Here is a 27,287-nt window from a genome sequence, read left to right as displayed (position 1 = left end):
GCCAGCCTGAGAAGGAAACAGGAAGAGGCGTTTGCACCCCGGGTTCCCAGAGTGAGAGAAAGGGGTGGGCGCCGGGCCGGAGGGAGCCCCGGGGATTGGCCGCGGCTGGGGGCAGGGCGGGAGGGACGGGGGGGGGGGGGGGGGGGGGGAGGAGTCTACTTGTACACGTGAAAAACTCTGGTGGGGGCCGGGCCTTTCCCCCCCCACCCTTCTCCCTCCCCTCCCCCCTCCCCTCCCCTGCCCTCCCCTCGGTCCTCCTCCTTTTCCAGCTCAGGTTGCAGCTTCTCTGGGGATTCGCGCACCTTGGCGGAGCCAGGGAAGCGGCGGGGCCGGGACTCCAGCGCGCAGGGCGCCGGGCGCAGGGCGCTGGGCGCGGAGCCCAGCCCCGGGCAGTCGGGCCGCGGCGGGGGGAGAGCCGGGGCCGCCGGGACCGGGCCCCCAGCGTGCGCGCCGAGCCCCGCGGGCAGCGCGCCCGCCCGGGGAGCGGGAGGTCGCCGGAGGGGCACCGCGGCGCCGGGCGAGCGGAGCAAAGGTAAGCGGAGCGGCCCTTAAAGGCGCCGGGCTGCCCTGCCGGGGCGCGCGGCTGGAGGGCGCGCAGGGGGGACCGGAGGTCTGGAGTTGCGTGTGTGTGTGTGTGTGTGCGCGCGCGCGTGTGTGTGGTGTGGTGTGGTGTTGTCGCGTTGGTGGGGGGGGGGTTGGAAGGGCCACTGCCGAGTCCCAAGTGCTTAGGAGTCCGCCGGGCAGACCCCGTGCCCCCCCCCCCGGGCCCCCTTGTGCCCGGGACCCCCCCCCCCCTCTGTCTCCAGGCTCGGGTCAGAACCTGCAAAGCAAAGTTCCCACGCAGTCGTGAACCAGGGGTCCCGGGTGACTGGAAGACGCAACAGCGTGGCACCAGAGCGACCCCCTTCGAAAAGGCTTTCCGGTCCCTGGAGAACTTTCTGGATGGGCAGGCTGGGGGTGGGGTGGGAGCCCCGCGGCCCTGGGAGAACGTGGAAGGACACGAGAGGCCCCGAGGGTCGCTGGGGTCGCAGTTGGGGGGGGGGGTCCCCGGGGAACGTGCTGCGCGCGCGCTCTCTCGCCTGCGCGCTCTCGGGGTCTCTCTCTCTCCCCATCTTTCCCTCCCTCCCCCCTCCCGTGGGAAGCCCCGGGGAGCAGCGGCCCCCACCCCCATCAGCAGTGGATAAAGGGTTTAATGCCGCCGTGGGAAGGGTGGGCTAGTGGCCTGTTGGACCCAGAGCTGCGTCGGGGATTTCTCTGGGTTGGGGGAGAGAATTAGGAAACTGGAGTGGAACGGGAATGGGCCAGAGGTGCCCACGCCGGCCTCTTGGGGAGCGGGTTCCCCGCCTGCAGGCCTGGCGGTTGATTTTCTTTCCCCGGAGGTCAGTGGCACTCCCTGGGCTCCGGGGAGCAGAGAAGCTGTGAGAAGTAGAAGTAGTGCAAGCACAGCCGGATCCCCAGAACCTCGGGGTTCCCCCTGCTGCTCTCTCTCCCCCTGTTCACCCTCCCCCTCCACCCCAGCCCGAGACTGCCTTCCCCAGCTGTGGCCTGAGCCCTTTGACTCTTCAAGCACCCAACACCCGGGCTGCTTCCTTCTGTCAGTGCTGTGAGATTCTTCATAGCTCGGTGCCACCCTCCCCCACCCCCCCCAAGCATGGGCACGGAGCACATTCCAGAAATCTCCAGGCCTTCTGGAACATCTGGCTGGCTGGCACATCTCAGAGATCCCCTACCTGTAGCCTGTGGGGAGGGGGGGGGGTGGATCTGGGAAATCTTGGGGGGAGGGAGGGGGCGGGTACCAGGAAAATGGAAGGCAGCACTAACTTCCAGATAGTTTTGTCCTGAAGAAGAATCTAGATAGAGAGAGGGTGATAAAGCTGGACAACTGTCCCCAGCCCTGACTGCAGCCTGGGGTTGTCGTCCCTACTGGCTGCCCAGCCTCATGTCAGAACAGCCCTTTCTGTAGAGACTTCAGGAAGCTAGATCTGATTTGCTCACGCCGTGGTGGCTGTTACTCACTGAACATCTACAGTGTGTCACAACATCCTCACCAAGCAGCCGCCGTCACTCCCATTTTACAGGTCAGGAAACAGAGGCCCTGAGAGATGAACATTCCCCAAGTTGCCTACAGCTGGGATCCAACCAAGCCCTCCTGGAGCGCTCCCCAAGCCCCTGCCCCAGCCCTGCCAGCTTCCAGCCCAATCTGGAGTTCTCAGATTCTACCCCAGTCTTCAGAGGAAGGAAGGACAGGGCCAGGCCCTGAGGAATGAGGTTCCCCTTTGTCCTGTGCCAGGCAGAGCCAGGCTTCACCATGAGTGGTAGGAGGAACCAGATCTGAAGAGGGAACAGGTTCCTGGTCTCGGATCCAGAGGAGAGACCTCCTCCAGATATGGAGGAGATGGGGCCGCCTAGCTGGCCCTGAATTTCGGCCCCTCTGTGAAGCAGGGCCTGCCCCACCCTGGCCTCTCCTTTTTCCATGTTTTGGACTTTTGTCCAGCATCTCTTGGACCCCCCCCCCCACCCCCTCTTCTGATTTCTTCTTTCCTTTCCTAATTGGGCAGGAAACCGGAAGGAGAGGGAGGGCAGAACTAGAGCCTTGCTTCAACTGGCTCTGTGACACCCCCCCCCTCCCCCAGCATCTCCTGAAATCCTCTAGCCTCAGTTTCCTCATATGTCTTCACACACAGGACCCACAGTAGGAAGGGATATTATACACACTGTCATGCACTTTGGGTGGGGGTGGTGATTTTCTAGTGATGTCCCAGGGCTGGCTCTGAGGTCGAAACTAAGCAAGAAGGCCCAGCCCTTGGATAGAAGCTTCTTGCTCTTTCTGGCACGTGTGTGTATGAGAGAATGGGAGGGCTGGATGGAACCCTGCCAGGAGGGACCAGGAATCTGGGCTGGAGTCCCCCTCCAGTTGGTCAGCACCTCCTTTCCCTGGAGCCAGCGGGATCTTTTCCTGGTACTTAATAATTTGCAGTCCCTGTTCTGCTCTGTTGTCCATCAGGGAGTGGCTGGCCCGGGTCCAGACCCACCTGGTTAGCTTCACCCCTTTGGGAGTAAGTCATGTTTCTTTCCCCTGGCTCTGTGTCCCTCCCTGACCCCTCTCCTCCATCCTTCGCCCTTGCCCTCCAGGCATTTGCTGCTGAGTGGACACTTTCCTAGCCCTAGGGGTGGGGACAGACCAAGGTTAGTCCGTCCTGGCCCCTGTAGCACGTGCATGTGTTCGAGCGTGCACACACACACACACACACACACTTGGATGGTCAGGGGCTCAGGTTCTCTGGGACTGGTGGTCAGGCCTCTTAGGACCCAGCCCCATGGCGCCACAGAAGCTGGGAAGCAGGGGAGCTGTGGGCACATCTCAGCCAGCCCCGCAGTCCCCTCTTCTGCCTGCAGAGGGGACGGGGCCCCAGGAGGCAAGCCTGAGGTTTGGTTTGAACTGAAAAGGGTGGACCATGTGACCTCTGGGAGACTTTTGTGGGGGGGGGGGGTTGTTAGGCTTTGCTCAGGGCCTGAGCTCTGTCCCTAAGCTTTTTCTGCCCAAGGCTAGCGCTCTACCCCTTTGCACTACAGCATCACTTCCAGTTTTCTAGTGGTTAATTGGAGATAAGATTCTCAGGGTCTTTCCTGCCCAGGCTGGCTTTGAACCTCGATCCTCAGATGTCAGCCTCCTGAGTAGCTAGGATGACAGGTGTGAGCCACCAGCAACTAGCTATTCTGGGATACTTTATTTAAACGTTTGAAGGGACAGAGATAAAACTCTCTTCCTTGGTCAAGCTTCATAATGGCCCTACCCTGTCACCCTCAAAGCCCATTAATGAAGTCTCCCCTGAGAATGGTCTGGCTGATGCATTCATGTTTTACATGTATTTACCTGCTGTATTTATGTCTCCTTTCCACCTTGGGTGGAGGCAGGTGAAGGGCCTTGGGATACTGTAAATCCTGCCTCTGTCACTCCATGGTGGGTTGCCTTCAGGTCAAGTAATCGCTCACCGAGCTTCAGCTTCCTCAGCTTCCACATCGGGAGGGTAAGGGTATTACCTCCTGTGGCTGGAACATTCTGAGGACCTCAAATCCTCATGCAGTTTTGCCTGATGGTATTATGGAGGGCTGGTGGCACACAGGCTACTAGGCCACCGTTGGCCTCTACTTGACATCTTTTCTAAAGTCAGGGTCCTGCTAGACACTCATGCTCAGCCCCTAAATTAGGGAAGGAATTCTCTTTCCTAAAATGATTCTTCCAGCCAGCCAGGTTTCTGTGCTGTACACAGAAACCCCCAGCCATAGGGAGGCTGAAGCAAGAAGGTTCTGGTGTTTGAGGCCAGCCTCTGAGATACATGGTGAGAGCCTGACTTAAAAAAAAAAAAAAAGTGGGGCACTGGTGGCTCAGGTCTGTAATTCTAGCTACGGAAGAGGCTGAGATTTGAAGACAAGAGGTTCAAAGCCAGCTTGGGCAGGAAAATCTGTGAGACTTTTATCTCCAACCAAGAAAAAAACATGAATGTAGACCTGTGGCTCAAGCCTTGAACCAAAAAAAGCTCAGAGATGGTGCCCAGGCCCTGGGTTCAGGCCCCGTGACCACCCCCCAACCACAAAAAAGCCAGACACCTATGGTTCAGGCCCGGAGCCCTAGCTACTCGGGGCTGAGATCTGAGGATCTGTCCTAGAACAGGAAATTTCGTGAGACTCTTTTTTTTTGCATTTAACCACCAAAAAGCTAGACGTGGTGGTTGGAGGCCTGGCTCAGGTGGTAGAGCTCCAGCCAAGGAGGCAAAAGCATCAGATAATGAGTTCGAGTCCCAATGTGGGGGACAGGGAAAAGAAAAAGCTGGAAATAGAGGTGTGGTTCAAGTGGTAGAACACCAGCCTTGAGCACAGAAAGCTCCTGAGGGCCAGTGCTGAGCTCTGAGTTCAAGCCCCAGTACACACACACACACACACACACACTCACACACTCACTCCTTTCCTTGCTCTGAATTACCTGTTCCTTTTGGTCATTATCCCAGGAAATTCTGACTTTCTGCCAGCGCGCCTTACTTCCCTTAAAGAACTCTGCCCTTTCCTCCTGGGGATCTCAGGAACCAGTCTTTCCTGTGTTCCCAACTACCTCGCCAGGAGACCCTAAGGGGTGACCGGGCCCAGGCGTGGGGTGGCTATGGGGTCCATGTCCTGGTTCAGGTACAAGGAAGGGGCCGCGATGAGGACATTGGACAGAAGCAGCTCAGCATCTCCAGACCAGATGCAGATGGGGTCCCCAGACCCCCTCCCTGAGCCTGGCCAGGACCCCAGCCGCCAGCTAGCCCAGTTCCACATTCTGTGCTGACACCAGACCTGATGTGGCTCCTTCTCTGTGGAAGGTGACCCTTAGTGGGCTGCTGATTCCCTGGGCTACGGGGACAGAGGACACTCACCTCCAAATCACAAGCCCACTGCTCTGTCTCAGCTCCTTGTAGCCACTCGGAATAGTGCTGGTCCTGTCACTATTCCATCCAAGTCTTGCTTTCTTCCTGCAGGAAGTCCCTTCAGGCCAAGGGCTTTTTGTTTGTTTGTTTGTTTCAGTACTGGGGCTTGACCTCAGCGCCTGGCACTGTCCCTTAGCATTTTTGCTCAAGGCTGTCACTCTATTACTTGAGCCACAGGTTCACTTTGGGCTTTTTTTGTTGTTGGTGGTTAATTGGAGATAAAAGTCTCAAAGACTTTCCTGCCCAGGTTGGGTTTGAACTGTGGTCCTTAGATCTCATCCTCCTGAGTAGCTAGGATTACAGGCGTGAACCACTGGACTTATTATGATCAGGGGCTTTCTAATGACATCCAAGCTGGTTTGCAGCCCACTTTTGCCCGTGTGCTGTGTCATGAGGCCTCAGGAGACACTCACCTCTGTGCCTCCAGACTTCAGAGCCCAGGGGCTGGATATCTGATCCTTGCCATGGCTCTGATGGGCATCCTCTCAGATCAGAGGAGAAAAGTGTTCCCAGAGGAAGGGCTGCTGGGTTGTCTAGGCTCAAGAGCATTGTTGGCAAACTGTGGTCCTTGGCTAAATCCTGCCCGAGCTAAGAAAAATGTAAACAACAATTGTTAAGTGTTTGGGGGGGGGGGGAGATCCAAAATAAAACATTGAAGCACTTTAAAAGTGATAGAAAATACATATTTGAGCATCCTCAAGTCAAGTTTTATGGAAAAAGCCACGTGTGTGTGTATATGCGCATGTGTGTGCCCAGGCCCATGTGTGCCAATACTAAGGCTTGAACTTAGGGCCTGGGCACGGTTCCTTAGTTTTTCACTCAAGGTTGGTATTCTACTACTTGAGCCGTAATTCTACTTCTGGCTTTTCTGGGTGGCTAAAGGGAGATATGAGTCTCATGGACTTTCTTGTTTTGGCTGGCTTTGAACCATGATCCTCAGGTCTCAGCCTCCTGAGTAGCGAGGATTACAAGCGTGCGATGCCCACATCCAGCTGCCATGGCCACTCTTTTCCAAAGGGATCAGGGCATGGTCGCAGAGGGGGCTGGGCCTGCAAAGCCCACGATACCGTCTGCCCTTTTCCAGAAAAGGCTTTACTGACCCCTTTTCAAGATAAGCCTCGTTCTCCATGGACCCTGCACTAAATCTTTCTGGCATCTCAAACTAAAAATACTTTCTTTTTATTTCAAAAGAAGCATTGCCCTTTTCCTACTAGGTAAGCAATACATACCCATCGTGGAAATGTTAGAAGATACAGACAGGCCAAAAAGGAGACATTCACATGATCCAGAATCCTCCCACTCAGAGGATAGCTCCTGTTGACATTTGCCTCGTTTATATTCAGGGTGCATGCAGTGATGGCATCTCCGTGTACGTGTGTGACATGTGTGGGTATCTGGGGCCCGTACAGCTTCCCCCTCTGAAAGTGGACCTGTGGGGACGTTCAGTCAGCGGTGCCGGGCAGGCAGGCGGGCAGGCGGCCTTCCATCTGAGGCTCAGTCTGAGGCTCCAGGGCTTTGAGGGGCTGAAGCTGGGAGTCATCAGCACGGGGTGGTGTGGGGGGGGGTCCTGTCACGGGAGAGGATGAGGTCACCCGGGGGAAATGTGCAGAGAAGGGAGGAACAAGCGCCAAAGAGGGAACTGTGGGTGCGCCCTCGTTCGGGGACAGGTAGAGGAAGTGAATCTGTGGGACCTGGGGAGGGAGAAGAAAGTAGAGGGGACCCAGGAGGTGGGGCTGGCATGGAGGCCACGGTGTGGAGCCTAGGACGGGACCCAGTGAGTGACAGCAGAGACCGTGGAGGACCCTGGGCCCTGGCTGGTGAGTGGCAGCCGTGGGCGGGGCGGAGGAGACCGACAGACAGACAGCGCGGGCCTAGGGGACAGCCTTGGCCCAGCCTGGGAAGAAGCCATGGGGAAGAGGGGTGCTGGTGGGGTTGATGGGGTGACATCAAGCTGCTCTTTTAGACTAGCTACTCAGATGGGATGGGAACTGGGGGTGGGCGGGGGCAGAATGGGGGGGGACTCCTGGATGTGGATGGAGTAGGTGGGGCCCCAGCTAGTGGGAGCCGAGTATAAATAGGACGATGGTTCAGAGTTGCCGGGAAGTCCTCCCCACCCCCTCCCCCTCCCCGAGCCTGAGACCCAGGTCTCCAGGGATTCAGGGTTTTGTGGCCCCTGCAGTTCTGTTGCCAAAGTTGGGCATAGACAGGAAAACCAGAGTTGTGAATAAAGCTGTGTGACAGGCCGCCAGGAGAGCGGGGCTTCTGGTGTCCAGATGAGGGCAGCGAAGGGGTGAACTTGAAGCCCCCACTTTCCCCCAGAAGGTAAGGACCAACGGGGGGCTCACACGTGAGCCGTTCCTTGGGGACTTAAGGATGAGGAGGTTGAGGACTTTGGTATTTCCAGACAAAATGTAAAAAGCACCAACAGGGTTTTAGTTTTAACTGCTTAATAATTATGCAGAGGGCTGGGGATATGGCCTAGTGGCAAGAGTGCTCGCCTCGTATACATGAGGCCCTGAGTTCAATTCCCCAGCACCACATATACAGAAAATGGCCAGAAGTGGTGCTGTGGCTCAAGTGGCAGAGTGCTAGCCTTGAGCAAGAAGAAGCCAGGGACAGTGCTCAGGCCCTGAGTCCAAGGCCCAGGACTGGCCAAAAAAAAAAAAAAAAATTATGCAGATGTATAGGGTGCCAATTGCAGTTTCAATTCATGTATATATGTACATTGTAGAATGACCCAGCCAGAGTAATGAACACATCCATCTTCTCAAACTTAGCATTTCTTTGTGGTGAGAACACTCAAACTCTCTCGCCGTTCTTCTGAAATAGACGTCACCTCATTAGTCTCCCTTCCATGCAGTAGAACCCCAGAAGTTTTTCCTCCTCCTCCTCTAATTCCAGTTCTCCTAAGCCCCCCGGAACAATCATACCCAGCCTTCTCCACATCTGAGAACAACCTTTTTTAAAAAAAAAAAATATTTTTTTTGGTGGTGGTCGTGGGGCTTGAACTCAGGGAGGCCCGGGCAATGATTCTGAGCTTCTTGTGCTCAAGGCTAGTACTCTACCACTTGAGCCACAGCTCAACTTCTTCTGGCTTTTTTTTTTTTTTGGTAGTTTAGTGGAGATAAGAACTTTCTTGCCCAGGCTGGCTTCAAACTGTAATCCTCAGATCTCAGCCTCCTGAGTAGCTAGGATGACAGGTGCGAACCATTGGTGCCCAGCCGAGAACGGCCTTCTTTGATTCCACCTGTGAGTGAGCCCTCTGTCTCTGGCTAATTTATTTCACCTGACATAATGTCCTCTGGGTTCATCCGTATCTTCAATGGCAGAACTTCTTTCTTTTCTTTCAATGTCCAGATAGTATTCCATTATGTCTATATACCACATTAAAAAAAAAAATCTACCCATCCGTTGATGGGCACTTAGTTTGTCCCACATTTTGATTATTATAAATAATGCTGCAGTGAACATGGGAAGAGAAGATAGTTCGATGGCAAACTGATTATATTTCCTTTGGGTGTATACTTAGCAGTGGGATATCTGTCTTTGTTTTGTTTTGCTCCTCCTGGGGCTTCAACTCAGGGCCTTTGCACTCTTCATCAACTTTTCCCTTCAAGGCTGACACCCTACCAATTGAGCTAGGCCTTCAGTCCCGGCTTGTTTGCTAGTTCCTTGGTGATAAGAGTCTGCCTGGGCTTGGCTTTGAACGTGATCCTCAGCTCTTGGCCTCCTGACTAGCTAGGATGACAGGTGTGAGCCACCAGCGCCAGGCCGCGGAGCAGTGGGTTTTCTGGATCACAGACTTTGAGTGAGGTGGATAAAGGGCCTTCTCTTGAGGGTCTTTGAGGAGAGTTGCCCAAAGGAGCGGGCTAGGAAGGCAGGCAGGCTCTGTCTGGAGGCTGCTCCTGCCCTGACCCCTGCCTTCCCCTCTGGGGAAATGACATTTGAGTTGAGCTTGGGAATTGAGGAAGGGCATTCCAGGCCAAGCGGACGCCACGTTCTATAGAGCTGACAGAGGGCACCTTGTACTGTCTTATCGCTTGGAAATCCAGATGGCAGACCAGACTTAGCTGGGTCCCCAGAGAGATTAAAAAAAAAAGAAAATACCAGCATGTGCTATATGTTCCTCTGTTCCTTGATCCCCCAGAAAGTCAGAGGGCAGCAGGGTGGACATCAGGAGGAACTGGTATGAACACACAGAGGGCTCAGGAACGAGGCAGGAACCATTTGTAGGGGGTCAAGGCCAGGGCCTGAGCCTCCTCAGCACCTGCCCCGTGAGCCTCAGGAAATTCTAGGAAGGTCCTAGGCCCGACCAGCCGTCTTCCCACAAGCCCCGGAGGCCCCAGCACACGGGGTGTGTGAGGTTGAAATCTCTCATAAGGGTTTCTGTCTCCTCAGTCCGTGCCTTGAGGCTGGCCAGTGACCTCTGTTGGGAGTCGCTGCAGGTTAGAGAGTCGCCCTTTTTGCCTCAGCCAAGCATCCTGCCGCCATCTGGACCACCATGGCCAGGAAAGGAGGGCTAGGAGACAGCTGACGCCCTGAGCCATTGCCGGTCACTTGACCAGCATCCGGTGAGCGGGGCCCTAGGTCAGGCTCTAGAGTGTGACAGCGAGCGAGCCAGACCCACCCGGCCCCTGCCCGCGGCCAGGCAGCAGAGGGTGCAGCGCAGGTGCCCTCCTTAGGAATGGGATGGTGCCATTGGAGCAACAGAGGAGAGGCCCAGACTGGAGGAGGAATGAGTCCGTCTGGAGAGAGGTCACAGCTGACATAGACCCTCCGGGCTAGAAGCACTGCGAGCTCACCCTAAGTCCTTTGCCCACCTGTCCCGGGCACCAATCCTTAGCTCCCCGTTCTCTCTGAGACCCAAGAGAAGTAGCGACACCAGGTGACTCCGGTCCAAAGCCAGAGGACTAATCAGCAGTGGAACAGCCTAAGCTGGCCCAGGGAGAGGGCAGGGCCTTTGCCTCCACACGTCCAATCAAACCCAGCGACTGAGACTAGAGCCAGCCCACTCCAGAGGAGATAACACGGTCGCGTCGCTGCACAGCCTGAATGTGGGTGGAAGGAAGTGTGCCAGGGTTTATCACACACCAAAATGGGTCCCAGAGCTCCAAGTGGCTCTGAACGTTCTCTGTCCGTGCAGGGCGCAGTGTTTGCGTGTCTTCAAGTCTTGGCGATACGGCGGTCTCATTCCTTCCCCAGGCTTCCCCCGTGGCTGGCGCCACACCCATGGGCGTGGATGGGGGTTTTCCTGGGAGCCCCACATAAGCTCCTCGGCATGGAGGAGTGCGAGCTGACACTCAGGAAGACAGGCACTCCCAACACGAGAGGTCTGGCCCGGACCCTGGAGCCTGACTCTTCCTGAGAGTACTGTTCGCTTGGAAGGGTTTGCACAGGGGAGAGACATCGTCATCAGAAAGCGGGTTGAGAAAATGAAGCCTGGCCGCCTGTAGCGATTAGACGGGAGGTTAGGCATCATCCTGTTAGCAGACGAGGAAACCGAGGCAGGGGCTGTGTTCGTAGGTCACAATGCTAGCAGTTGGGAAGGAATTTTGGCAAGTCAGGCTGGGCAGCCTGTGGCTCTGACTGTAGGATCTTTCTGGATAGAGTAAGACCGTCTACACTCTACCACTGAGCTGTGCCCCCAGCACCCAAAACAAAGACCCTGCCTGTGCCGGCATTGCAGTGCTCTTGAGGGACGACCCTGAGCCTCGACGCTTCACCTCCTGCCCTGGCTTCCCGCAGGTCAGCTGTGCGAGCCCGCTCCCGGAAGGCCTGTGCCAGCTTCCTGATTCCTCCCAGGCTGTGGAGATGTGCTCAGAGCTCCACACTGCCCAGAGCATCTGTTCCCCGGCAGAAGGAGTGCGGGCCGGTCTGCCCTCCCTGGTTCTGGTCCCCCCAGAAGGCCGCAGGCCTTCAGCCTCTCCTTCTGGCTGGGGTAGGGAGAGGGCAGCGCAGGCCCCAGGAGAGGCTGGCAGCGCCGAGGTCTGTCCAGCGGGGCACCGCAGGGCTGGTGGAGGGGAAGGAGATGGTATCTGCTGGCTCCTTGCAGCCAGGCTCTCCGGGAAGCAGGAGGAAGTGTCTCTGAGGCCCAGCTCCTGACGTCTGCAAACTTGGTCAGCCATGGCCGCTGGTTCGTTGAAATTCCCCGCCCCCCCCCCCCAGGTGCCCGTGGCTGAATGGCTAAGTTAGGAGCAGGAGGTAGGGGGCCAAAGGGGTCGGAGGATTGCAGCTGCTGGCCAGCCTTTGAGAGGGAGCGTCAGACCCTCTGTGGGAAGTTGCCGGTTTTGTCCCTTGCCCCCTGCCCTTGGGCTCATAGAGACCACCATGAAACAGAACAGAAGCCGGGTGCCGGCTGGTGGTTCACGCCTGTAATCCCAGCGACTCAGGACACTGAGATCTGAGGATCGTGGTTCAAAGCCAGCCTGGGTAGGAAAGTCTGTGAGATTCTTGAATGAGCCACACAAAGCTAGACGTGGATCTGTGGCTTGCGTGGGAGAGCCCTTAGCCTTCAGCCTGGACCTCCTGCCCTGCCCTGTACCGGCCCAGCTTTTCCCTCCCCCGTCCCAGGCCAGGGCGGTATAGGGAAAAGGAAGGCAGCCAGGCCATTGGATTTGGTTCGCTGTGTGTCTTCTTCTCACCGAAGCCTCCCCTCCCCCACGTCCCGGCGCCCTACCTTCTGGTTGCCCAACTGGGTCCCCACAGGCTCATCCCCATATACAATCTATCCACCTGCAAAAGCACCCCCATGCAGCCCCTCCCTCCCACCCACTCCAGCCCCAGCTACCACCATTGTGAATCTGGCTTTCTGATGCAGCCTCCTGGGGGGGCTCCCTGCTTCTCCCCTGGCCCCCCACACTGCCTGTTCTCCTCTCAGAAGCCAGAGGGAGTCTTTGAACATCTTGCCGCTCAGCTCATCTATCTGCTCCAATCCTCCTGCACCAGGGGAAGTCCAACGTAGCGGTTCCCCTCTGACCTCCTCCCCAGGCATGCTGTCAGAGCACATAGCAGACTCACTTCTGCCTCAGGACCTTTGCACCTGCTTTCTTCTTGCTGACCTACTTCCTCGTGAAGCTCCCCGACCTACACCTATTCTGAATTTTCTCTCTCTCTCTCTTTTGTATTTTACTTTTTGACTTTGTTCACATTGATCATACAATAGGGGGTTCGTGCATGCATCCAGTAGGCTTTGAACAAGTTACTCTCCCTTTTATAGTTCATGGATAGACAGACAGACAGTTGACCTAGATAGAAAGATAGTCATAAAGACAGACTAATAGACTGAAAGATAGATAGAAGTTCAGTTGGCTTTTCTGTGTTAGAGCCTGCATCCATCCTCTTGCCCCAGTCAAGGTTTCCAGGGCAGAGGTTGGGGCTGTTGTTCATTGCTCAGTGTGTGTAGGGCCCTGGGTTCAACCCGCAGCACTACAAAAAGGAAAAAGGGAAGGAATGGCAGGACACGAGGGCGGGATCTAACGTCTCTCCCTCACCCGTGGGTTCTCGGGGCCAGCGACCGCGGATGGCATAAGTAGGCGCAGAATGAGCGCCGGAACAAGCAGGCAGAATGACGGGATGAAACCGAGCGAAGCGGGAGCATGCCACCAACACGCTGTCACGCAGCCTCCTAGCAGCGGCTCCGGAATCTGGCCAGGGTTTGTCTGGCTGTGGACTCAGAAGAGGAGGAAGGAGGCCAGAAAGGAGAAGGGCACGCTTCCAGCCGGGGCCATGGGGCGGGGAGGGGAGGGCACGCGTTAGGAGCGCCCTGGAGCCCTGTGGTCACACCCTTAGCCACCACCAGGAAATGGCTGCCCCATCCTGAGCAGGTCAGTTCCCCTGCAGTGGGGCCAGGACAGGGCTGGAGGCTTCTCCCTGTGCCTCCTCCCCCACCCCCCTGCAGCTGGCCGGCAAGCCAGCCGGGTAAACTGATCACTGACCAGTGCTGGCCTTCCTCCGGGCCTGCCTCCCCTTCCTCCTCTGGTGCCACCCGCGTCTCCGCCCCTGCAGGAAGGGCTGGGCCGTGTGTGGCCGAGGGAGGAAGCGGTGGGCGGGCTTACCTGGGCAGGAGGCAGGCCAGCCGGGGGTCTGCCTGCCCACCTCCCAGCTCCAGAGGGGCCTCTGCCTTGAGATCTTCTTTATGCCTGGCTGCTCCCCTAGACCCCTCTTCCCCTGGCACCAATTGCACCGGACAGCCCCAGATGGCTTCCTGGCCCGGGGACAAAGGCCACACTGTGCCCAGGCCAGGGCTAGGTCACACTGAGCCTCTGTCCCTAGTGTGTGTGAGGGGGGGATGGGCAGACAGCACCAAGGTGACAGGCCTTTTTCCTCTCCCCCACCCCCACCCCCAGCCCCCAAATCTGAGGAGCTGATTCTCCCAAGGGAAAAGCGACAGAACCATCTTGTGTCTTGAGCCAAGGAACAACAGACCATTCACTGCCCCAGTGCCCTGTCACACCCAGAACCCTGCCCAGTTCAATGCCCTGATTGTCCCCAACAGAGAGAGAGGCATCCACTCTCCGCTCTGGTCACCCACCCCCCTGCTGCCTGCTTCCCTGTGACCATCAGGAAGTTCATCCCTGCGTCTGACCTCCATCCCTCCCCACCTCTGTGACAGCTTACTTCCTCCTGATTTCTTCCCCAGTGTGCCGAGAACAGCTGGGCCTCCTCGCTCTGCAACACTGCAGCAGCCCTGCATTCCTGCTCTAGTCAGCGGTCACCAGCTCCCTCCTCCCCTAGGCCTCCGGTCCCATCCTTTACTCCGCCCCAGGCTGAGCTGGTGGCTCCTTCCCGCCATCCCAGGGAGAGCAGGTGTGATTTGGGGCGCCTCTCCTCTGACTGGCTGCAGTGGGGAGCCTCCCTCTCAGGAGGCCTGAGCGAGCTCCCCTCCCCCTGCCTGGTGGGTCAGGGTGTGAGATTTATGGCAGCTACCAGTAGATTCCTGAGCCACAACCCTGCCATGCCGTCCCATAAATCTCTGCCTGCAGGACAGCTTTATGGGGGACCCTGGTCCCTCCTGGAGAAGCTTGGCTGCCAGGGACCCCGGGGCTGCCTCCAGCACCCCAAGGACCCTGGCCCTGATGGAGCCTGCGTACTCCCAGGGCAGAGACAGTGGCTCCTGGTCCAGTGTGCCCTCCCTCTACCCCCTCTGATACTGAGGGCCCCCCACCACCAGCACACAGGACAGCCTGGGAACCTCAGCCTTTCCCTAGGCCCCTCTACTTTCCAACCACGGCTCCAGGCATCTCTAATGGCACGCCATGACAGATGCGTGTAAAATGCATCTTCTTCTTAGCTGGCTGCTGGTGGCTCATGCCTATAATCCTAGCTGCCCAGGAGTCTGAGACCTGAGGATGGTGGTTCGAAGCCAGCCCAGACAGGAAAGCCTGTGAGACTCTTATCTTCAATTAACCACCTAAAAACCATAGTGGAGCTGTGGCTCAAAGTGGTAGAGTGTTAGCCTGGAGCAAGAAAGCTCAGGGACAGTGCCCAGGCTCTGAGTTCAAGCCCCACAACTGACAGGGTGTGGTGGGTCATGCCTGCAATCCCAACCCTCAGTAGGATGGGGCAGGAAGATCCAGAGTTCAAGGCTAGTCTATATATTGAGATCCTGTCTAATTCATAAATAAATAAGATAAGAAAAACCACACCCACATTTTCCTTGCCTAATCTGTGCAAGGCCCTGGGTCAGATCCACAGGATAGTAGAAAAAATAAATCATTTTCCAGTCGGGCATGGGAGCCCCAGGGGGTGGAGACCTAGAAAGATGATTCTTTGTCACCCTGCTGGCTGGTGACATTAACATTCAGCCAACGTTGCAGAGGATGGTCTGTACAGAGACCCTCCCGGCCTGCCACCGTTTGAAGCCCCCCCATGGGTATACTGGCTGGACACGGCCCCCAAGGGTGTCAGGCAGGGGGGCTGTCCACTGGGAACTTGCTGCCCAGACACCCGGCACTCACAGCCCTGGAAGTGGCCGGCTGCAAGACTGAGAGCCGGGATAGACCAGGGCAGACGAGGAGCTCTGCGCTACCTTCCCATCCGGGCAGCATCGCCAGCCCCCGAGTTCCCTAAGATCGGGGTCCACGCTTCAGCCACCTCTGCAACCCCGTGGCCTAGCCCAGTGTGGCACAGAGTATGCGCTCAGTTCATCACTTCTGCTGAACTGAGTCGGACTTCAGAGCTCTTAGCAGAGATGGGCTTCGCCGGCAGGCACCCACCAGCCTGGGCTGGGGGTGGGGTGGGGTGAAGCATGGGGTACCAGGATGGGGACCCTTTCTGGGCTGGCAGAGGCCAGGAGGATGTGATCATTAAGCAAAGCAAACATGGTACTGGCCCATAATCTCTGAAACCAGAAGGATTCAGGAGGGGCCTGGTTGCCTTGGCAACTAGGTCCTGGCCAGTGGCAGTCCTGAGCATCCTCCAGGAGGGGGCTGTGGCTAGACAGTGGTCCCTCCCACCCCGGGGGGGGTGCTCTAGGTCTCTTCTGTGGCTGAAGGGGACTGGGGCGGGGCGGGGAGGGGAGACGAGGGGGCAGTGGGGGCAATGGGAGTTGAGCTGCCAGGGAGAGAACCTTTTCTGGCTGAGGCAGGGCCCCTGCTCGGGGGAACCAGAGCTGCCCCCCCCCCAAGCAGAGGACACCCTGCCTGCTCAGGGCCTCTGGCCTCCCCTTCTCGGGTTGGCCAACTCCTGTGCTTCCCCTGAGCCCTCACGCTACTCCAGACCACCGTATTTCAGCTGAAGAGATGGGGGGCTGGATCAACACCCCCCCCCCCGCATGCACCTGCTCTTTTTTCCAGTGACCGTGGTACTTCCCGTGTCAGTATCGGGGTAGAATGGGGCGTGGGACAGAGTCTCACACAGAGGAGCAGCTTCGGACCGCGGTCAGCAAGGCGCGTACCTGAGCTTCTGCCCCCTCCCCCAGAGCCCTGTACACCCCGGGCAGGGCTCATGGGGCATCATGTCCACTGTCCTGCCCAGTATCAGTTGGTAGTCTTGGGGCCCTCTGCCCAGGGGAGGGGGGGTTGGTGAGTCACCAGGGGGAGAGAGTAGTTAGGTCCTGTCCTGTCCTAAGGGAGTGTGCTGTGTAAGCCGGCGTGATGGCTCCCACCGGTGGTCCTAGCTAGTTAGGAGGGTGAAATTTGGAGGATCGCAGTTTGCACTCAGCCCAAGGGTTGAGGAGAAGTTGACCAGGCTCCCATTTCAACGTACAAGCAGGGCATGGTGGTGCGTGACTGTCATCCCAGCCAAGTTCCAGCCATGTTGGAAACCTAAATAGGAGAATCAAGGTCCAAGATAACCCCAGCAAAAAAGCGAGACTCCGTTAAAACGAAATAGACACAGAACCACTGGGCGCCCGTGGCTCACGCCTGTAATCCTTGCTACTCAGGAGGCTGACGTCTGACGATCACAGTTCGAAGCCTGGAGTCCAGGCAGGGAAATCCAGGAGAGCTTGATTAGTCACCACCAACAAGCCAGACATGGAGCCATGGCTCAAGTAGTAGAGCACCACCCTTGAGCAAAAAGCTAAGGGATGGCGGTCTAGGCCCTGAGTTCAAGCCCTAGTACTGACACCACAAAGGAATGAATGAATAAAGCGAAAAGGGCTGTGGTCGTGGGTCAAGTTGTGGAGCACCTGAGGCCCTGAGTACTGGCGGGGGTGGTGGTGAGGACTGCAGTGTGCAGGGCAGCAGGCCTGCTGGACAGGGCAGGCCTTGATTCGCGCTTGGAGTAGACCTGCAGGCATGGCCTTGCTGTCCCCTCCCCATCTCAGGACCTCTCCGCTGGTCCCCGCTGACCATGAACAAAATGAAGAACTTCAAGCGCCGCTTCTCACTGTCGGTGCCCCGCACAGAGACCATCGACGAGGCCGAGCTCAGCGAGCAGTTCAACCACCTCCACAACCAGAGGAACGAGGGTGAGGGTCAGGCCGCTAGGCCGGGGGGGGGGGGTGGGGGTGGGGGGGAGGGGCTGCTGGCCACCCTGCCCAGGGCCTTGGGAAGAAGGGTGGGCTGGGGGCTGCGGCCCCTGCTCTGGCCGGGTGGCTGGGCCGGAAGCTGATGCCTGCCCCTCTCAGACCTGCAGCTCAGTCCCCTTGGCGGAGACGCCCCGCTGGAGCCCAGTGCAGATGGTGGCGGGGAGCCTGGGCGGCTGTCGCCCGGCCTGCTCTACTCCCGGCGGCAGAACCAGCGCCGCTTCTCCATGGAGGTGAGGGCACCCCCTCCCGGCTTCTGTGTGCCTCGTTCCTAGACGGTTGCGCCGGGAGGCTGGCTGGCTGCCCTGGAGCCAGAGGTTGTGGGTTCCAGTCCCACCTCTGCCGTTCACTCCGTGACTTCCGGCACGTCACGCGACCTGTGCACGCTGCAGTCTCCTTGTCGTTAAAGGGGTCACAGGCCGGGTGCTGATGGCTCACGCCTGCACTCCTAGCCACTCAGCACGCTGAGATCTGAGGATCCAGCCCAGGCAGGAAAAAGGCCCTGAGACTCTTTATTTCCAATGAGCCACCAGAAAACTGAAAGTGGCGCTGTGGCTCAAAGTGGTAGAACGCTAGCCTTGAGCAGAAGAAGCTCAGGGACAGTGCCCAGGCCCTGAGTTCAAGCCCCAGGACCCACAATAAATAAGGTGGTCATGTGTGGATGACGTAAGTTAATGTAGGACAAGTCTTTAGAATGTCCCTGGAATTCAGCTGGTGCCAGACGTCCTATGACTCACATACATGTGTCCAGGGCAGGAAAGGCATGCTTGCAGAACCAGTGTCTCTCATAGCATGATGGCAGCATGGTGCCCCAGAGAGGGGAAGGTTTCTCCTAACGTCACACAGCAGCTCCTGGGGTTCGTGTGCGTCTGAGCGTGCCCTTGAAGCAGCCGTGAGCCTGGGGTCACAGCCTTTGGTGTGTCCCTGCTGGAGTTCATCTTCAGGGAAAGATAGAGGCCAGTGGATTGGGGTGGGGGGGGCACGCAAGAGCCCCAGCACCTTAGCTACCCCTCGAGCTAACACTGTGTCCCCACCCCATCCCCACCCCTCAGGACATCAGCAAGAGACTCTCTCTGCCCATGGACATCCGCCTGCCCCAGGAATTCCTGCAGAAGCTACAGCTGGAGAACCCAGACCTGCCCAAGCCGCTCAGCCGCATGTCACGCCGGGCCTCGCTGGTGAGTCCCGAGGGCGGGTCACAAAGGCGGGCCGCCGGACAGTCCTGCCTAGGCTAGCCGCAGCTGAGGCCAGGAGCCCTTCCAGAAAGATTCCCCCGGCCTCTGGCGCCCCCTGCTGGCCTCAGTGGATTCAATAGCTCGTCCCTTCCCTGATGGTCCCTGCGGGTGCTCAACTCCAAGCCCACTCTGGGCCCCAGGATCTCCCTGGATTGAGACCGCCAGAGCACCTGACGGGAGCCTCCTGCTCCTAGCTGCCCCTCACATCTGTTGGGAGCCTCTCATGCAGCCCCGCCACATCAGACACGCAGAGAATCAGCCTGACTGGTGGGGGCAGGAATCTGCCAAGAGTTGGGACTAAGCTAGGTGGTGTAGGGCAGGCCTGTCATCCCAGCTACTTGAAAGACAGAGGTAGGAGGATTGGGAGTACAAGGCCAGTCTGGAAAAACAAAATACAGGTGGGGAGGTATGGCCCAAGTGGTAGAGTGCCAGCCTAGCAAGTGTGAGTCTCTGAGTTCAAACCCTAGGACTGCAACAAAACAAAACACAATGGCAGAACTCAGGAGAGTGAGAGTAATGACGATGATAATGTGTGTGCGTATGCATGTATGCCTGAGAGAATGTGAGGGAAATACATTATTCATGAAGGTAGAAAAATGAAATCGTAAGAAGTGGGGGTGGATATGATCCAAGCACGTTTATGATTGTGTAACTGATATACGTGAATAAATGTTAATTTAAAAAAAAAAAAAGAGGGGCTGGGAATGTGGCTTAGCAGTAGAATGCTTGCCTAGCATGCACAAAGCCCTGGGTTCGATTCCTCAGCACCACATAAACAGAAAAAGCCGGAAGTGGCGCTATGGCTCAAGCGGTACAGTGCTAGCCTTGAGCAAAAGAAGCTCAGGGACAGTGCTCAGGCCCTGAGCTCAAGCCTAAGGACTGGCCAAATAAAGAAAGAAAGAAAAGAAGCAGGGCCACAGGTGGCGCGCAGCTGTAACCCCGGCTATGCTACAGGAATTGGGGAGAAGGATGGAAATCTGAGGCCAGCTTGGGCAAAAATGAGAGGTCCTGTATTTAATTTAAAAAAAAAAAAAGCAGGAAAGGACTGGGGCATGGCTCAAGCCGCAGAGCGTTTGCCTAGCACGTGTGAGGCCCTGCGTTCAATCCCTAGTACCACAAAGAAGTTGAAAAAGAGTTGGGGCCTCCCGAGCTAGAAGAGGGAAGAGCCTGCTGGGGAGGTGGGTTCTGCCCTGCCCTGCCCTTGCCCTGCCCTGCCCCGAGGAGCCGGACATCTGAGCCAGCCGGGCTCCGACAGGGGAGCTGGGTGGGCCCACCTCCCACCCCAGGCCCTGCCCCTCTGGGCTCCCACTCGCTGACTATCAGAGATGAAGGCGAGCGGACGAGCCCTCCCCGGTGTCGCCTGGCACCTCGAGGGGCTCCTTCCTAGGGGCCGGAGGGGAAGGTCTGGGAGCAGAGGCAGCGGCGGGGGGGGGGGGGGGGGGCTTCAGTCTCATGGCGCCTTGTGTCTTCCCTTCAGTCTGATATCGGCTTTGGAAAACTGGAAACGTACGTGAAACTGGACAAGCTGGGGGAGGTAAGAGGCTGGGCGTGCGGGCTTCTTGGGGAGCCCGGCGGGAAGGTTTGAAGCCAGTGAGTGAGGTGTGTGCCCGGCCAGCCTCCGCCCTCTACGGCGAACACGGGAGGCGCTGCTTAGGGCGCCGAGCATGCTGGGAGCAGAGGGGACTTGTTACGGGGGCGACGCGGAGCGAGGGAGCTTCGGAGGGGACGGGATTTCAGTGCAGGCGGAGGGGGAGAGGGGCCCAAGCCAGAGGCCCAGCCCAAGGCGCCCGCCCACCGGGCAGAGCAGGATCTGAACGCAGCCGGGGGCTGACCGGTGGCCTCCTCCCCGCAGGGCACCTACGCCACGGTCTTCAAGGGGCGCAGCAAGCTGACGGAGAACCTGGTGGCCCTGAAGGAGATCCGGCTGGAGCACGAGGAGGGGGCGCCCTGCACTGCCATCCGAGAGGGTACAGCCGCGGGGGTACCCCCCCCATCCCACCCACACACACATACCCTGGGCTTCCGGGAGGAGGAGCTCCGCAGTCTGAGCCCTGTGGGAGCCCAGGGTGGAGGCCCTGTTGTGAACCCCAGGAAGGAAGAGTGGGTGTGAGGGGTTACATGGGCCCAGGGACCCAGGTGGGCCTGTCTCCCCAGTGTCTCTCCTGAAGAATCTGAAGCACGCCAATATTGTGACCCTCCATGACCTCATCCACACAGACCGCTCCCTCACCCTGGTGTTTGAGTACCTGGTGAGCTGGGCCTGGGGCTGGCAGCCCCTCCCCCTTGTGGCGGGATGAAGTGGGGGAGGGGCGAGGCAGAGGAAGGGGAGGGGGAGGGCTGTGGTGGGGGTGACCCCGGTCTCTCAGGTGCCCCCTGCAGGTGTGGGCTAAGGGCTCAGGTTTCAGAGCAGCTCAGAGCCAGGGGCCTGGGAGGGCTTCATCTCAGCCTGTGTCTGGACCGCTGGCCAGGCAGGGCCAGGGCAGCACTGAGCCAGGCCCTGTGTTCCAGGACAGTGACCTGAAGCAGTATTTGGACCACTGTGGAAACCTCATGAGCATGCACAATGTCAAGGTGAGGGTCTCCAAGGCAAGGACCTCTCCCTGCCCCCCACCTTGCCAGCCACCTGCCCTACAGCCCAGCAAGGAACCCACCCTGACCACCAGGGCCCTGGCTGCTGAGGCTGCAGGAAGGAGGGAAGGGGCACTGGCGCTATGGGGCTGGGCATCTTAGCCCAGGGACAGACACACACCCTCTGCTAGCTGCTGACATGGATCCCCTTTGCGGCTTAATGCCAGCTTCTGCATCTGACCAGTGGAGAGAAGTTTCTCCTGGGAAACCCAGAGGGGTAGACGGCTGCTTCTAGAGGGGTGGATGGTTGCTTCCAGCATTTGTTAAAGATCTAAACATAGCCAGGCACTGGTGGCTCACACCTGCTACTCAGGAGGTTGCGATCTGAGGATTCCTGGTTCTAAGCCAGCCTGGGCAGGAAAGGCATGACACGCTTATCTCCATCCAGTTAACCACCAGCAAGCTGGAAGTGCTGCTGTGGCTCCAAGTGGTAGAGCGCTAGCCTTGAGCAAAAAAAAAAAAAAAAAAAAAAAAAAAAAAAAAAAAAAAAAAAAAAACCCTCAAGGGCAGCACCTAGGCCCTGAGTTCAAGCCCCATATCTGACGAGAAGAAAAGCAAAGCAAAACAACAACAGGAAACAACCCCAAGAGTGTCCAGCCTTCCTGGCCCTCGGTGTCCCCCCTGCCTGGAGACCTTCCTGGCCTGGCACTCACAGCCTCCACCATCCCTGGGCCTCCTCTCTGTATAGGACTCTGGGGTGTGCATGCAGCCCACGGTGGGGGCTGCAGGATGGGCGGCAGAGCCAGGTTGCCTTGTGCTGTCTCCGTTCCCATCCCAGCCCGGGCTGGAAGGCAGAGGGTCTCCCAGGTGGACCTGCTCGGCCTTCCAGTTCTCCTTCCTCTTCCCTCCTCCCCAGATCTTCATGTTCCAGCTTCTCCGAGGCCTGGCCTACTGCCACCGCCGCAAGATCCTGCACCGGGACCTGAAGCCCCAGAACCTGCTCATCAACGAGAGGGGCGAGCTGAAGCTGGCTGACTTTGGTGAGGCCAAGGGCTGGGTGAGAGCTGACATGCCTGGGGTACCCAGCCTCCCCAGGATGTGGGCGCTGTGTAGAAGGCCATAGCGGCTGACCGCCCCTGCCCCACCAAACACCAGAAGCAGAAGTTCAGTGACAAGTCTGTCCCTAGGACTGGCCCGGGCCAAGTCAGTGCCCACGAAGACCTACTCCAACGAGGTGGTGACCCTGTGGTACAGGCCCCCCGACGTGCTGCTGGGATCCACAGAGTACTCTACCCCCATTGACATGTGGTGAGTGAACAGAGCCACAGGGAGGGAGAGGGGGCACCCACACCCCTAGACTTTGAAAAGAACTAACCTCCTTGACTCACAGATCTGAGGGGCCCCCTGCCCTGGCGGTTCTAAAAGTAGGTCTGAAAACCGGGCACTGGTGCCTCGTGCCCGACATCCTAGCCAGCTACTCAGGAGGCTGACATCTGATTGTGGTTTGAAGCCATTGCGGGCAGGAAAGTTTGTGAGAGTCTTATCTCGTTAACCACTCAAATGCCACAAGCGGAGCCGTGGCTCAAGTGGTAGAGCACCAGCTTTGAGCAGAAGAAAGCTCAGGGGTAGTGCCCAAGCCCGGAGTTCAAGCCCCAGGACTGGCAATCAGTCAATTAATAAAAATAAAACTAGGCCTGAAACCTTGGCATGGAAACTCAGGACGGCAATCTCAGCACTTGGGGGGCTGAAGCAGGAAGATTACAATCTAGAGGCCAGCCTGGGCTATGTAGAAAGACCCTATCTCCTCACTAAAATCTGAAATAGATCCGTGTTTTCCCAGCTTGAACAGAGCCCACAAGACTGGTTCTGAAGTGGGCACAGGGGGCCTGTAATAGGAAGAATCTTCAGTAAATACGAAGACTTCCCCCCCCCCCCAGGTATCAGCACTAGTGAAAACTTGAGAAAGGGTATATCTTATTTTGGTGTTAAAATTAACACGTTGAATATGATTTGGAGCACCATGAAAATCAGCCCAGTGAGCACCTGGGTTTCGGGCTGACCTTTGCACGTGCCTTGGACGCCAAGGCTCCCCAGAATGGATGCTTGCAGCTGGGAGAGGCAGTGCAGATAGATGCAGGCCTCCCAGGCAGGGTGAAGGGGCCAGGCCAGCCTTCCTAGGGCTGGGGGCTGCCCCCAAGGAGAGGCTCTCCTGGGGTTGGTCCAGCCACCTGTGAGAGGATGTCCTGGGTTCCCCCGTGGAGCAGCCCTGCCTGATGCCACCCTGCCCCTTGCTCCCCCAGGGGCGTGGGCTGCATCCACTACGAGATGGCCACAGGGAGGCCCCTCTTCCCCGGCTCCACGGTCAAGGAGGAGCTGCACCTCATCTTCCGCCTCCTGGGTCAGTCTCCTCCTGCGCGCCCTCGCTCTCGCCGCCAGGGGTCGCCCGAACTCCGCCCAGCCCCGGCCGGCTAGGCGGGCGTCCCGTGCCCTGCGCTGCGCTTTGCTGTCCCCCTCCCCGTGGGTCTCGGCTCTCACGTCCTCCCTGTCCTCCTTCCGTCTCTCCAGGGACGCCTACAGAAGAGACGTGGCCAGGCGTGACTGCTCTGTCCGAGTTCCGAACCTACAACTTCCCCCGCTACCTGCCGCAGCCCCTACTCAGCCAGGCTCCCAGGTAGCCACGCCCCAAGCAAGCAGCTCCGCCCCCTCCACATTAGCCACGCCCCCCAAAGGAACCACGCCCCTTGGCAGCCCCTTCCGTCCCACTAGGCTCTGGGCTCTTGCTCCCTAAGGCCTGTGCCAGTGTCTCCTTCTTGCAGGTTGGATACAGATGGCATTAACCTCCTGACCAGCCTCCTCCTGGTGAGCGCCCTCCCAGCCCGCCCAGAGAGAGGCTGCCAACATGCCCAGGCCCTAAGATCCCTGTACCCCAACTTAAGTGGCTCTTGTACTCAAAGCTTTGGACGCCCTCACAAGTACCTGCTTCCCCAAGAGGAACTCTGGTTTCCATTCCCAGTCTTTGAATCGGTGCTCCTCTTATACAGCCTAGGTCAGACCCGCTCTCTAGCTAGATAGTTGGGGACGGGTTCTGGGTTACTGGCCTTGAGCTCCCACGTCTCCCCCGGTTACCGGCGGAATTAACCCTTCGTAGGATGGTGGTGAGGACCCAAGGAGAGTGGGCTGCACCATTATTGCTCCTGTCTTGGAGCAAGGGCTTGAAAACTGGCAGTTGTTGGTGTTACCTATTACTTAGATGACAGTCACCACTACCTTAGCATGTGTGTTTCCATCCCAAGGGGTGGCTCCTCCTCTGAACTCCCATGTCTAGTGTTCTCTTCTGGTTGGATCCTTGGGAGCCTGAGGCCTGGGTCAGATCAGGTAGGGGCCAACTGCTAATCCCTGGGGCTTCCTTCTCAGGAACAACTCAGGCCTCTCCCATCTTGGTAATCTAACTGAATGTAGGGGTCGTACTGCCGAAAGGGGTCCCCACAGGCCCCCAGTGAGGCCTAATAGCTCACTCTGTGCTTTCCAGTATGAATCCAAGAGTCGCATGTCAGCGGCGGCGGCCCTGAGTCACCCCTACTTCCGGTCTCTGGGAGAGCGAGTGCACCAGCTTGAAGACAGTGAGTGTCTGAGAGGACAGGCCAGCCCAGAACCAGGAAAAGGGGGTGGGGGACAGCAGGTGTATGTAGGGGGGAGCTGGTGTGAACCACAAAGGCTGACTCTGGCACTGATAAGTTAGGTCCTTCCGCAGCGAGGGTGCTCAGCTCTGTGGGGGAGAGGCTAGCAGGTCCAGGAGCAGGCTAGCTCCACCTAGCCCTCCACCTCCCTCGCTTCTCTCTCCCAGCTGCCTCCATCTTCTCCCTGAAAGAGATCCAGCTTCAGAAGGACCCAGGTGTCCGTGGCTTAGCCTTCCAGCAGCCAGGTAGGCCGCTACTCCCCTTACGGGAAGGGCTGGGCCAGCTGCCCTTCCCCATTTGGGGTAGTGTCCGGAGGAATAGAGCTGGGGCCAGCAGTGCATTCCTGTCCACATTCGTCCAGTTCCTCCCTTCCCAGCCTCCACCAAGACAGAACACTGCCTTTGACAGCAGCCCCGGTAGAGATGTGTGCTGTGTCTGGCACATTGGCTCTGCAGACTCCGGGCTCTGCATGGGGCGGGGGGGGGGGGGGGTGCTTCCCTCTGCCCTTAGCACCGCTGATGGCCTTGGACGTGACAAGTCATTTCCATGCGTTGTCTCATTTAATCCTCGAAATGCCCTAGGTATTATTATTATCTCACAGTTCCTGAACCCAAAGCCCTGAGGCTGAGTCACAATTTCACAACAGCTCCTAAGTGGCAGACATGCGATTTGAACCCAGGGCTGCCCAACTTCCTAGGGCCTGCTCTTGCTCACTTAATCAGAGCATCTCTCAGTCCCAGCCACTTCTCAGCCTGGCCTCCTCCATGCAGTCCTCCCCGCGTCCCTCCTTTCTCCAGGACGAGGAAAGAGCCGGCGGCAGAGCATCTTCTGAGCTTGTCTGTCCACCGTGCTGTGAGAGCTCAAGGGACCAGAGGTGACCCGGAACACAACTCTGGGTAGGACGGGGCCTGTGCAGCCATCAGAGGACCGAGGACTGAGGGCCTGTGGCCAGCCTGAGGACCGGTCACTTGGCAGCTCTGCTCGTCGCAGCTGTTTCCTCTCCCTGCTTCCCACACCCCTCCCTGTGGCTTTCTGCCCAGACACCAACCCCTCTGTCACCCACTGTGCGAGCCACTGGGTGAGCAGCTCCCTCAGAGGAGGTGAGGGGGCGGGGAGGGACCTCGAGTCCTCTCCCCGCCCAGAGTGCTTGGTTGCTAGCACCGAGTCGTCCTGGACGGGAGAAACCCGGCACCAGGCCGAATGCCGGGCCCTGAACACGGGCTCTGCCCTGCCTCCCCTGGGGCCTGCCTGCCGCAGCGGCTCGCCAGGCTTCCTGACTCCTGGAGCCTGCATGCATTTCACATGCTTCCCCTCTGAGAGCAAGAAGGAGGGTGACACCTTGGTTGGGGCTCTGGAATTGTGGGTGTCCAGGGGTGTGCCAAAGGCCACCCCCAACCAACCTGGTGTCCTAGAGCACCGCCCCCACCCTGCTCTCCGCCCCCTCCCTACCCGAGGCCCCTTGCGCCTGCGGGTTTGAACCCCGGCTGGGCGGCCGCCCAGTGCCCCCCTGGTACCGCCAGCCGCACCCCTGCCACCTCGGCCAGCCCCCCGCCCATCTCCCAGTCTGGATGGAGTTGCCTTAAATTGGCAGGTGGTAGAAGGTGCCCCACCCTTGGAGCCCTGCCGTAGCTCCTACCTGTGCCCCCCTTCTTAGAGCTCTCCTCCAGACCTTATCGCCCCCGACGGCTGATAAGCCCGCCCTGGCTCCCACGTGCAGGGTCACCCTGACATCTGTACCAGGCCCGCCTCGGCCCCTTTCTACAGAGAGTGGCCCCGAGGGGGAGGGGGTGTCCATGCTACAGTGTGAGCCAGGGGAGGAACAAATAGGAGCAGGCTGGACCCCCCCAAGAGGCCCATGCCGGGGGCCAGGAGGAAGTCCCCGGAGAAGACACCCCACTCAGCACTCTCATTCCCAAGGTCTCCTCAACACTTGGTGAACCTCGAAGGGTGAAGCCCCCCCTGCTCCCCACCCCAACAGCATCCCTGGAGAGTCTGGGCTTCCCCTTCCCCTCCCCCCAGCCCTCCAGCCCTCCCCCCTGTACTGTGAATGCCCTATGACTCAGTGCAAAGACAGATAATATATTTAATTCATGTTGTACAGAGTGTGGTGAGCCGTCTAGCTGGAAAGCTGACTGGGAGGCGGGTACTGGAGAACTGAGGGCTACACGCGCGGGGGAGGGGAGGTGGTGGGTGGGGGATGGTCTCTGAACTTCCCAGGGATGGGGGAGGGTCTGGCAGCTTGTGTCCTGCCGCTGCCCCCTCCCTTCAGCGCCCACACCGGATGGTTTCCTAGCTTCTTGCCAGTATGGAGAGGTTGCCTCTGTAGGCGGCCAAAGTCAGGGACAGGCAAGGGCTTGGCGTGACCTTGACCACGGCA

The 27,287-nt window shown here is 58.3% G+C and overlaps 1 protein-coding gene across 2 annotated transcripts; it reads left to right on the top strand.

Moving 5' to 3' along the window:
- Positions 1 to 273: 273 nt before the first annotated feature.
- Cdk18 (cyclin dependent kinase 18) lies at positions 274 to 26,394 on the top strand. Of its 2 annotated transcripts, none has more exons than XM_048357088.1 (16): positions 274 to 532; positions 17,230 to 17,373; positions 17,533 to 17,663; positions 18,483 to 18,608; positions 20,143 to 20,199; positions 20,518 to 20,632; positions 20,820 to 20,914; positions 21,174 to 21,236; positions 22,150 to 22,273; positions 22,421 to 22,541; positions 23,534 to 23,631; positions 23,799 to 23,904; positions 24,050 to 24,092; positions 24,763 to 24,853; positions 25,078 to 25,155; positions 25,708 to 26,394. In XM_048357088.1, the coding sequence occupies exons 2-16, from the start codon at positions 17,256 to 17,258 to the stop codon at positions 25,740 to 25,742; spliced, it is 1,401 nt and encodes a 466-aa protein (XP_048213045.1). In that variant the 5' UTR covers positions 274 to 532; positions 17,230 to 17,255; the 3' UTR covers positions 25,743 to 26,394. The 2 variants fall into 2 exon arrangements, with proteins under 2 accessions (XP_048213045.1, XP_048213044.1); XM_048357087.1 differs by having other exon boundaries at positions 17,199 to 17,373.
- Positions 26,395 to 27,287: the final 893 nt, after the last annotated feature.

This window comes from Perognathus longimembris, chromosome 11 (genome assembly GCF_023159225.1).
Source record: "Perognathus longimembris pacificus isolate PPM17 chromosome 11, ASM2315922v1, whole genome shotgun sequence".
NCBI classification, from domain to species: Eukaryota; Metazoa; Chordata; class Mammalia; order Rodentia; family Heteromyidae; genus Perognathus; species Perognathus longimembris.
This window is presented reverse-complemented; position numbering and strand designations above follow the sequence as displayed.